This window comes from Engystomops pustulosus, chromosome 9 (genome assembly GCF_040894005.1).
Source record: "Engystomops pustulosus chromosome 9, aEngPut4.maternal, whole genome shotgun sequence".
Classification (NCBI taxonomy): Eukaryota; Metazoa; Chordata; class Amphibia; order Anura; family Leptodactylidae; genus Engystomops; species Engystomops pustulosus.
In genome coordinates, this window is record NC_092419.1 from 33,203,006 (window position 1) to 33,215,996 (window position 12,991).

General features: G+C 39.5%; 1 protein-coding gene across 1 annotated transcript in view; it reads right to left on the reverse strand.

Annotated features, from left to right (window-relative positions):
* Positions 1–6,769, reverse strand: part of LOC140076959 (interleukin-13 receptor subunit alpha-1-like) — a 62,238-nt gene extending 55,469 nt beyond the window's left edge. The window contains exon 1 of the mRNA XM_072123770.1: positions 6,590–6,769. Within this exon, the coding sequence (XP_071979871.1) occupies positions 6,590–6,665 (76 nt within the window). The 5' untranslated portion in view covers positions 6,666–6,769. The remainder of the gene's footprint in view (positions 1–6,589) is intronic.
* Positions 6,770–12,991: the final 6,222 nt, after the last annotated feature.

Here is a 12,991-nt window from a genome sequence, read left to right on the forward strand (position 1 = left end):
CACTATAGTAGGTGAAATGAGGGATTGTATAAGTGTAATAAAGTAATTAATGTACTAGTTCTTGAAAGAAGAGCAGCGCAACTATGTAAAGAAAAGTCAGCAAATCCCTCTATGGAGGCATTCCACCATCTTTGTTTCAAACGCATATCAGATTTGCGCTTGTCCGCACAACAGAACCAGGTGAGCAGGTGATTCAGATACATCTAGCAACAAAGGATAACCTAACAATAGGGAGGGATATCCCCGCTCACCCCTTTTATTTTCTTCATTCTAGAACATCTCCAGGATTTCTCCTGTGTTTCCCCCATTGTCTGGAACTCTCAGCAGACTCATAAGACTGTCCCCCACATCCCAAACATTTAAACATAACATAAAAACACAATAACCCATTTGCTCGTCACCTATATCTAGCCACCCATGTAGATTGTGACCCCTCATGGGCAGGGTCCTCCTGTCACTTGTACCAATCCCAGGGCCGGATCATAGAGGGGTTCACGGCACCCCTTTGCCCTTAAAGGGGCCGCCACCAAATGTGGATGATTCATGGCCCAGTCATGCGACTGCCCGAATTGCCAACAGTGTATTTGGCTCCGGGCTCCTCGGGCTGCATCCAGCCGATGTGCCCTGAATCAATCTATGGCAGAGCGAGGGAACAATAAGTTTCCTGGCCCTGGCCGCCATCTTTGTTTACATCTGTTATCCACTAGTATCCTGACACCACAATGGAAGGGAAGGAGGTCGGCGCACATTCGGGGATCAATGGAAGGTGAGTACAATTTTATTATTTTACTTAGGACTGTATATAGTTATTCTAGGGAGGCTGTCTAAGTTATTATAGGGGGTGTTTATAGTTATTATATGGGGACTGTATACAGTTATTATATGGGGGCTGTATATAGTTATTATAGAGGGTGTACATAGTTATTATAGGGGGACTGTATATAGTTATTATAGAGGGTATATATAGTTATTATAGGGGGACTGTATAAAGTTATTATAAGGAGGTATATATAGTTATTGTAGGGGGCTGTATACAGTTATTATAGGGGTGGTATATTGTTATTTTAGGTGGTGTATATAGTTATTATCGGGAGCTGTATATAGTTATTATAGGAGGACTGTATATAGTTATTGTATGGGGGCTGTATATAGTTATAGGGAGGCTGTTTATAGTTACAGGGGGCAATATATAGTTATAGGGGGCATGTATATAGTTATAGGTGGTGTGTATAGTTATTATAGGGGACTGTATATAGTTAAAGGGGACTGTATATAGTTATAGGGAGGCTGTATACAGTTATTATAGGGAGGCTGTATATACTTATTATAGGGGGACTGTATATAGTTATTTTAGAGGGACTTTGTATAGTTATTATAGGGGCTTTATATAGTTATTATAGGGAGGCTGTATATAATTACAATAGGGGAACTGTATATAGTTATTATAGGGGGACTGTACATAGTTATAAGGGGCTGTATATAGTTAATGCTGTGGGACTGTATCTAGGTAATGTTGGGGAGGCTTAATATAGTTATTTCTAGGGGGTTATACATAGTGATAACTGGGAGGTTGTATACAGTGATTACTGGGGGTTTGTATATAGTGATTGTTGGGGGAGCTGTATATAGTGATTGCTGGGGAGCTGTGTATATTTATTACTGGGGGCTGTATACAGTGATTACTGGGGGCTGTATATAGTGATTACTGGGCGCTGTATATAGTGATTATAGGGGGCTGTATATAGTTATTATAAAGGGTGTATATAGTTATTATAGGAGGACTGTATATAGTTATGGTAGGTTGGCTGTATATAGTTATAGGGAGGATGTTTATAGTTATAGGGGGTTGTATATAGTTATAGGGGGCCTGTATATAGTTATAGAGGACTGTATATAGTTATAGGGGACTGTACATAGTTATGATATGGAGGCTGTATATAGTTATTATAGGGAGGCTGTATACAGTTATAGGGGACTGTAAATAGTTATTACAGCGGGACTGTATATAGTTATTATAGGAAGGCTGTATTTAGTTATAGGGAGGCAAAATATGGTTATTATAGGGGGTTGTATATAGTGATTGCTGGGGGAGCTGTATATAGCAATTGCTGGGGAGCTGTATATAGTGATTGCTGGGATAACTTTATATAGTGATTGCTAGGGGAGCTATATACAGTAATTGCAGGGGGCTGTATATAGTGACTGCTGGGGGAGCTGTATATAGTGATTGCTGGGAACTGTATATAGTGATGTCTGGGGGGCTGTATATAGCAATTGCTGTTCTCTGTCTGGACTACATTCAATGGGGCCCCCCTACCATAATCTAGCCCTGCCCTTATTTGTGCTTGTTGTAATGAAATGTATAAGAACCCTGCATGTGAGGGCTCACAAAAACGAAACAGGGCTATCAACATTGGCCCAGTTCCTAGATTTGAAAAAAATACTTCCAGAAATCACACTCACGCCCAAGGTATTTTTGGCAGTGCATATTGTGTATTATCAGTGCTTGTATGCAGGCAACAACAAAAAAAGTTTAATCACTTCATTATCCAGTGTCACCATCAACCTCTTATATTGCACTACTCTGATGTGCGTCTTGTACATGACAGACTTCTAATCTATTAAAGGGGTAGATTCACTAATAGCCAATGACCATGGACATGTGTAATAGAGTCCATTTGGTTTCTTAACAGGTCATAGTTCCTGATTCTCCTGTGCCTCCTCTGACTTGTATATCTATCCTCTACTTCAAATGTACTTTTTATTTACAATTCCCACTTGCTATCTTTCTACGGAATCCCTCTCTCCACTTCATATTGAAATAGAAGCTACTGCTAAAACAGACTGCTGTAGAAATAGTGACTCCCTAGGGCAAACTAAAACTCCCAACGTGGAGGGTTAAATGTGTTAGCCACTTCTGCCCATGTTCCTTTACTACCTTGTGGATAATCCCTGAATGTTCATCAAGTGATTCAGCAGTCCTACTAGTTACTTTTGTGCTGTGTGCAGACTCTCTGTGATGCTTTGTTTACATGTCTGAGATCTGCTGGATAGAAGGAGCTGTAGCAGCAGTTGTGACTTATCCTGACCCTCCCGCTCCCCTCTCCTACTCTCTGTCATTGCTGATGAACAGTGCAAAGAGAGACACTGTGAGGACAGCTTAGAGCAGTGAGAGAGAGGAAGCTGTGTATATATGCAGAGTACACCATAGTGAGAACAGGGAAAGGCTGAAACTCTCAAAGGAGGCAAATACACAGTTATATGTATGTGCAGAGACATGTCTAAAGGAAGAGATTTATTGAAATGTGGCCAACCCCTTTAAATGTCAAAAGCTTTAGCCCTACATTGTCAGTGAATCATTGAGTACACATTTCCAGTTGGTCATTATTGCAAAACTTTTTAAGGGCTTAGTATCACTTCCATTTTAAAATATAAACCTTACACTCTATCATCTGCAGATGTTAACATGTAATACCTAAAACACACACTAATAAGTACAAATGACCCAAAATAGACGAAACCAGACAAGTGAAACCAGGATTTAATACCTCGGGGGTTATCCAGAGGCACTGACTGTCTGAAGCATTTGCTCTTTATGACTCATAAATGTCTTACTCTCTGGATTAAATTGTGTCTATTATGGGTCAGAATATGCTATATATGTTTTCATGAGTACAAACTGCACAAGAAATGTAAATTCTTTTACAAAACAATAAACTATAGTTGTCTGATATGAGTCAATGATACAACATATTAATGTGAGTCAATGACAGATGTATTCAGCAGTATACGCATACACTGGTTAGGGAAAGTATTCCGACCCCTTTACATTTTTCACTCTTTGTTTTGTTGCATCCAATTGTTAAGATCAAAAAGTTTTTTTTTTTTTGCTCATTAACGTACACCGTGCCCCTATCTTGACTGAAACAACAAAAATATAGATATTTTTCCTAATACAAGCAGTCCCCGACTTAAGGACACCTGACTTACAGATGGACCTCTCTGTCCATTGTGACCTCTGGTGAAGCTCTCTGGTTGTTACTTTAGTCCCAGGCTGCAATGATTAGCTGTAAGGTGTCTGTAATGAAGTTTTATTAATAATTCTGGCTCCCATGACAGCACAAAATTTTTAAAATTCTGTTGTCACTGGGGCAAAAAAATATTGTCTGGAGTTAAAATGATAAAATATAGCTGTTCTGACTTACATACAAATTCAACTTGAGAACAAACCTAAAGAACCTATCTTGTACATAACTCTGGAACTGCCTGTATATTAAACACAAAAAACTGAAGTATCACTTGTTATTTCAAGTGTTATTTTAGCTGTGAGCTTAGGGTCATTGTCTTGTTGGAAGGTGAACCTTCAACCCAGTCTGAGGTCCACAGCATCTGGAAGAGGATTTGATCCGGAATATCTCTGTACTTGGCAAAATTCATCTTTCCTTCAATTACAACCAGTGGTCCTGTCCCTGTCCCATGGCATGATGCTGCCACCACCATGTGTCACTGCTGGGATTGTATTTGGCAGGTAATGAGCAGCACCTGGTGTCTCCATAGATACCACTTAGAATTAACACCAAAAAGTTCAATCTTTGTCTCATCAGACCAGAGAATCTTATTTCTCGTAGTCTGGGAGTGCTTCATGTGTTTTTATGAAAACTGTAACTGCAGCTTACATTTGTCTTGTACAGAGGAGAGGCTGCCGTCGACAGACTCTCCCATAACGGTGGAGGCTGCAGTGATAGGTGACTTTGTAGAACTTTCTCCCCTCTTCTCCCAGCTCTTATTATTATGGAGACCACTGTGCTCTTAGGAACCTTGAGTGCTGAGGCAATTCTTTTGTAACCTTGGCCAGATCTGTGCCTTGCCACAATTCTGTCTATGAGCTCCTTAGGCAGTTCCTTAGACCTCATTATTCTGACATGCACTGTGAGCTGTGACGTCTTGTATAGACAGGTGTGTGCCTTTCCTAATCAAGTCCAATCAGTTTAATTAAACACAGCTGGACTCCAATGACAAAGTATAACCATCTCAAGGAGGATCAGAAGGAAATGGACAGCATTTGAGTTAAATATCAGTGTCACAGCAAAGGGCCTGATTACTTATGTGATATTTCAGTTTCTCTTGTTTAATAAATTTGCAAAAATATCTACATTTCTGTTTTTTTTTTCTGCCAAGATGGGTTGAAGCGTGTACATTAATGATCCAATTGATCTTACCAATTGGCTGCAAAGAGTGAAAAATATAGAGGCACCTGAATACTATTTGTACCCACTGTATGGTTGTGTATATCTGAGACACATCTCAGTGGGAACATAGCCTAATTCTTTTATTTTTTAATTTTTCCTTAAATTTTGTGGCAGCAAAAGCATAAGCCGAGCTTTTTTGTCCCAATGTCTACAGCTCAATCTAATGTTTTATGTTAATCTAATTTCTAATCTTAATCTTATTTCTATTCTATGTTATACAAGATAAAGAAGCTGAAATGTTTATCTTTCACAGATCATTTGGGCAGATGCAACATTTGACAGGATGTTTCTGCAGTTTTCAAGAATGACTTATGAACTCTTTAGATTTTTTTTACACATATTATCTATCATAACGGCTTAGACAGCTTGATAAATGTGGCACATAAGGTGGATGTTTTTTAGTCACAAAGCTGCAAAGCAAATGCGACTCGTTTATATGTGTGTCCTACACCACTGGGGTGGATTTGCACCTGAAGTAGCAACTTTTTGAAACATTAAACTTCATATCTGTCTACAACCGTGGGCAGATTAAGACTGGGCTGTATGAATATTTAAGAATCAACAAGTCTGGAATTCATACATTAGGTAGTAGAATCAAGATTGTGGGGAATGCAGATACATTCATTCTGCATTCAATCTGCAGCTTCAGGACCTTTCATTGGCGATTTGGGTGGCCATGGGCCCCCTAGAAGGCTTTGGCCCTGGGCTACCGCCCTAAATGCCTATATTATAATCCACTATTGTACAACATCTGGATTCTCTCGATAAATCTGGAGTAAGTTCTCTGGGTTGGAAAAAGTTGCAAAGAAGGTATACTTTGGCACAATTCATCCAAAACAAAGGTGACAATAATATATCCCCCGATTGAGTTCCTAACATATGTCACAGCTGTACATAGAACTTTCAGGTAAACTTTGTACAGATGTATTTACATGTTCAGATTTTTGCATGCAGCTTTTTTAAGACAATTCTTCCCGTTTAATCCTTGTTTTGGCTTCAAGGGCTGCTGGCAAAAACCTGGACATGCTGGTACATCCTCAGGGTCCATGTCCCATGTTCATTTATTGCTATGCAGCAATAGATGTGGATCATATGGACATTACATATACATTTTAGGAATCATTAATATACTTTATATTTAATTAAAAAAAAATCACAAGCAAAAAACAATCCAGACAGCATATAAAATATACAGACTTTAGAGAGGACAGGAGAAAACATATGTAACAGTTTCTAGTAAAGTGGATTGATAATGGTTTTTATATACAGAGATAAATTGCTTTCTTCTTAATCTACCCCCTTAATACATGTAGAAACATATATAACCATATATTACTCACTCATTTCAGACTCTGTAGAACATGAGATCGAAAGAAGAAAACATAGAAGGACAGCGAAAGGGTAGATTGCCTTCATTTTTATCTTCACTTTTTCCTGCCCTGAAAAGTTGCTTCTTTGTAGTTGTTCTGTGAGTCATTAGTTACAGAAAGTGTATGTTCCCAGAAAGCTGACTTCCTGGCATTTATTTCATTGTATCCACCCAACGACGGCCCTTTTCTCCTCCTACAAGCTGAAATGATTTCCTCCTCCAAAAATACTTTCCAAGAGCAGACATGAGGAGTACAATCCAAAAGATCTATCCAGAGTGATCGCTGCTTTACTGGATGTAATGGACATAACCCCCAGAGTGATAACATACAGCACTGTGTACATACAGCTTATGGAAATAACCTCATATAATGACATCCATGTTGTTATACATTTTGCTCATGGACCATTTGCTGTGAATATGAATCATTTCAAAATATCTCATTAAGGACAGAATTTTTATATCTGATATTTTGGGTTCTATAAAATTTTAGTTTATAAAGTTTTTCTATTTAGTCTTTTATTGGCAATTGAATTAATAATTTAGCAATTAAAAAAAATGTGGCTTCTGAGAAATCAGCAAATCTTATGGATTCAGCACCTGCCACCCACTTCTGCTTTTGCCTGGAGGAAGCTGTGGCTATCTAGTCGTTTCCCCAGCAGTGGTTGAAATGAGAAACTTAGCATTATAACCATGTAACTCATGATTGGATCTTGTCTTCGGCAAATGAGGTTCTATGTTGATTATGAAGTTCTATATTGTTCATCTTATTTCTTCCGACCAAAAACCATTTGTGTTTTCTCTTTATTTTCCCCACTTTTCAATGGACAAAGCTATATATGAGAAATTAAACATTCTGAATAACGTACCAAGAAAATGAAACATAAAATGCATTAAAATTTGAGTAAAAACACAACTGTTTGTTGCTCGGCTGGTGGGTGGAATATGTTACAAACAATGCTTAACTCTGTTCTATGAAACGGCTCAGGTAGTTCTACAAGATTGCATCATCTCCCACAATGCCCATCTGTGGGGCATAAGTACGCGAGCCAGGGCCCGTATCAGATTTTTGCGTTGAACCCCCATTTCCTCTTAAAAAATATGCATGCAAGTTACAATCACACAGTATATACACTTATGCGCACACATATACTCTCACATAAAGTGTCACATACACATACAGGATAATACAGTTTATATACACACCATACACTATATACACGTATAGCGAATATACATCACAGATGCAGCATATATACATCATATATGTTGTTTACATATTATGCTGTACAAAGTGCAGCATAATATGTATATAATGGTGCACATCCTCCACTCTTTAGTGTGTCAGGTTGGATGATGGGGCCCCCTGATAGCATTAGGTAGGACTTATAAAAAAGCAATCTGTGCCTCTGCCAGCTCCTATTGTGGCCCCTCACCTCCCGCTCATATTGTGGCCTCTCATCTCATCTCCTTATATTGTGGCTCTCATCTCCCGATCATATTTTGGACCCTCTCATCTATCCCTCATATTATGGCCTCTCATCTTCCCCTCATATTGTGGCCCCTCGCCTCCTGCTCACATTGTGGCCTGTCATCTCCCCGTGATATTGTGGCCTGTCATCTTCCCCTCATATTGTGGCCCCTCACCTCCTGCTCACATTGTGGCCTCTCATCTATCCCTCATATTGTGGCCTCTCATCTTCCCCTCATATTGTGGCCCCTCGCCTCCTGCTCACATTGTGGCCTCTCATCTCCCCGTGATATTGTGGCCTGTCATCTTCCCCTCATATTGTGTACCCTCTCATCTAGCCCTCATATTGTGGCCCCTTATCCCTTATTGTGGCCTCTCATCTCCCCCTTGTATTGCAGCCCTTCTCCTCTCTCCCTCATATTGTAGCCTATCATCTTCCCCTCATAGTGTGGCCCCTTTCATCTCCTCCTCATATTGTGACCCCTTATCTACCCCTCATTTTATGGGCTCTTATCTCCTCATATTGTGGCCTCTTATCTCCTCCTCATATTGTTTCACTTCTCATCTCCTCCTCATATTGTGGCCCTTCAGATTAAGCTGAGAGTCGGTTATCGGTTATATAATGAGGATCACCTCATTCAGTGTATTTGACAATCTCCTCAACATTATTGGATGGATAATATGGAATATTGGAATAAAGAACCTCAGATGAACACAAAAGGGAACTAGTTCTATACCCTTCTGGAATCCTTACCTCCCATGGTTATTGTCTGTATTGTCTTTCATTTGTTTGTCGAATGTTACTCATTTCAATGTTCACCAGGAAAATTAGAGGATAAACTTAGAATATCTTGGTCATGGAGAGCTCCTCCCACCTGCACCTTCCACTGCTCTCCTCCTATCTGTAACTGTATGCTGATCTATATTGCTGTCATGGTAATCTTCTCACTACTATGTTATTACATGTTTGTTTATTACATTAAAAACCAATAAACTGTTCAGAATTGAAAAAAGAATATATAAAAGATATAAAAAAAATTTATATGGGTCAGTATGATCAGAGATACCAAATTTCTATTAATTTTGTTATTTTTTTAAATACTGTACCATTTTAAAAAAAGCATTTGGGAATAAGAATTTCTCTGCATCACTATGAGACACATTTACTAAGGGCTTTGCGGCAGTTTTTTGTCAGATTTTGCACTTTCTTTTAGGTGCAAACGCCTTCCACAGGTATTTAAGAAGTGTCCGCACCACAATTGTGTCGCACGCAAACCCTTTAGTGGTGCAGCTGTACTAGGCATCATGTAACACAAATTAGAGGGCGTTCTGGTGCATCGGTCGGACCAGATATATCATGCAAAGTCCGACAGAATTGTGTCGCCCTCCCTAGGTTAAAGGTGCACCAAAAAAAAGGGATGTACTCTGTCAGAGCTGTGCAGGGTAGCGCCAGATTCATGAAGAACGTGCTCCAGAAATCCCTGCCCCCTGCACTATACACAGGCAAACTGCATTTAGTGCGGTTTGCCCTGTCCTTAGTAAATGTGCCCCTTTGTTCTGACACAATTAACCATCACATACATTTATATACGTACAGTATATACAGTATATATTTTACAGGCAAACTGCACATAGTGCATTAGATTTTCCCATTGACAGAGCTGTATGAGGGCTTGTTTTCTGTGTAACAGAAACATGTACTTCCTAGTCTGTATTAAATATTCAATGCAATGAAAAAAAATTCCAAATTCTGTGAAATTGACCAAAAAAAGCCTCTGCGCAGCCAAAATGAAACAGCGCTGTCTACAGTTGGGAATCTGTTTCTTTTGGAATAGATATAACGGTTTGGTTTCAATTACAACTCATGTCATTACGCTTCCTGAAAGTCATGCTTGGTGTTAAGGGGACTGACTTACAAGTTAGCAAAAGAGGCATGGTTTTCCTTATCCTATCCTGGAAAACTTATTTGCATTTTTTTCCAGTATCCCCCAGTGGAGCATCAATGGCTATAAGTCTCCATAAATCTACAAGGTGACCTTAGTTGGCAAAGTAGGAGAGCTCTTAATTCCCAAATGTAGTCTCTAAAACACCATCACTTATAGACTTAGGGACTGCACTGATGTGTGCTGCTCATGGGCCTGAAGTACATTGTGCATAATCCAAACATACATAAGATTTTTATTTATTTCTACTGTAATTTGCACCAAATTTATGATACATGGTAGATTCCCTGGACACATTTTCTCAAATGTGCACAAAGGCAGTATAATATTTCATGGTGAGGTATGGGGCTTTATGGAGACGGAGCACAAGCTGAATTATATTATACAGATGACCCCGAGCGTTTACAGCCCCAATTGTCCCTGATTGCGCAAGTTACTTAGAGACTCCCATGCCTGTTATTCAGTTGGATCTGTAACAGTCTGCTGAAGATCAGTAGTATATTCACAGCATACTGCAAAACCGTAATATTGCAGTATATTGAATGAGCGATCAGACCCCACTGGATTAAAAGACCCTGTCGGGCCAGAAATGATATTAAAATAAATCAATAAATATTAAAACATTTTTTTTTAAATGTAATTTCTGTTACTTCTGGGTCTCAGTCTAATGCAGTTCAGCTGAGAAAGTGCTGAATTCCACTCTGATTTATACCCCATTTGAACTATTCTCCTTTGCAGCAGTTGATCCACTAGCTCCCTTACAGTTCTGTTGCCATTGGTTTTAATCCTGGTTTCTCAATATTGGCTTTTGTTCTTGACTATTCTTCTTTCTATTTGATTCTGTACTTGACTTGCTATCTTGGTGTGACTAGGATTGTCTACCGACCGTTTGTGGTGTTTCTTTTTCTTGTTCCGTGTTCACACCTTGGTGCATGGAGGGAACGAGACCCAGTTACTGGCCATAGTTTAGGGTGGACCCAGTAAGAAGGCAGGTAACAGTTTGAGGGGCTCAGAATTAGGGCTCACTTTCTGTGTCCTGCCCTTACACCCCCTTTTCCCTAGAAGGCATATAAATACATATAAAATCATAAAAATGGTAGGTTTCTCTGCATCCCAAAATGGCCACTTTCTCAAAATATAAAAATGATTATACAATGAAGTATAAACAGTGTAAAAGTATAGCAAAAGTATACAAAGTGATGTATGTTTTACAAAATTTTGTTTAACATTTTATTTAAAGGTATAATGACAAAACAATATTAATGTCAATAAAAATATGGTATCTTCTTGATTGCATTGACCCAAAGAATCAAGGACTGCAGAGAATGCACAGGAATGCACAGAACTTGCATTGCACTCTGACCCAATGTAATCAATGGGTTTTTTCAGACTTGCTTTTCATGCACCCATGCACATTTTTTTACTGCACACTTAAATCTCAGCATGCTCTACTTTTTGCAAGTCACACACGTGAAAAACGTATCATACAAGTCTATGGAAATGCATAAAAAATGTATCGCACTCTGAGATACATGCAAGTGCAATGCATTTTTCAATTCAGGAGGGAGAGGAGAAAAGAAAGTCCAATAGCTGGCACTGCTCACACCAAAATTAACAAACACCTTCTGCAGACCAAAGGCAGGAGACTGGACATTAGGGAAATTAAAGCAGTCCAGAGTGCATGTCCAATATATGCAGACAAATGAGGCAAAACGAAAGAGGGAAATGCGGCACTCACCGGAATGATGTAAAAAACACTTCTTTATTCTGATAGAGGTACAGGACAGAGTGAGGAGCTGCCTCACCAAGGCGACACTGAGATCTGAGACACTGAACAAACTAACTGAAAACTGATTTAACTCTGATGAAAAATGTGCGTTTTTCACTGACCAAACCCTGATCGCACCCTGATCAGACTCTGACGTGATCTGCAACGCAAGTGTGGAAGGGGCCTAAGTCTCCCAGTAATATTTACCAGCAGTCTCTCTGTTTGTTCTAAGCTATCCTGCACAAGATATTGATACAGTTTAACCCCTTAAGGACATAGCCATTTTATAGCTTAAAGAGGACCTGTCACCCAAAAATTTCGGCACTAGGAGCTGCTTACTAAAGTAAGCAGCTCCTAGTGCTGAAACAAACACCACAGTGTTAGAGTGATAGAGTTACCGGAAACCTCCGGTAACGCTATCTAACACTGTGGCGGGGTACAGTGTAATTGTCGGACAGCTCGCAAAGCTGTCCCACGTATTCATGAGGAGGTGGGGTTGGGGCGTGGTTAGGGGCGGTGATGACGCACGGCAGTCACCGCCACCCTATGGAGCGAGCCGGGCGGTTCGGGGAAGAGGCAGCGCCTCGGACCGCCCCCTCATGAATACATCGGACCGCTTTGCGAGCGTTCCGATGATTACATTGTACTCCGCCGCAGTGTTAGATAACGTTACTGGAGGTTTCTGGTAACGCTATCCTTCTAACACTGCAGCGTTTGTTCAAGCACTAGGAGTTACTTACTTTAGTAAGCAGCTCCTAGTGCCGAAATTTTGGGTGACAGGTCCTCTTTAAGGCTCAGTCCCATTTTTTGGATTCTGACTTCTAACTTTTGAACACTGTTACTTATCTAAATGATTCTGAGATCGTTTTTTCGCCATATGTTGTACTTCATTTTAGTGGTAAATTTTGGCTGATAAGTTTTGCGTTTACTTACAAAAAAAAAGAAAAAATTATGAATTTTTTAAAAAATTTGCCAATTTTGAAATTCGAAATCATTGCGTTTTCAGGCAGATAGATTTACCAACTAAATAAGTTGCTGAATAACATTTCCCATATGTCCCTATGTCTTTAATAATTATTTAATTTTATTCTATGGATTGTTACGGACGCGGTGATACTATATACGTGGGGTTTGTGTTATGATTTAGACTTTTTTGAACGTTATATGTCTCTTTTATATGTTTTGGGGCTT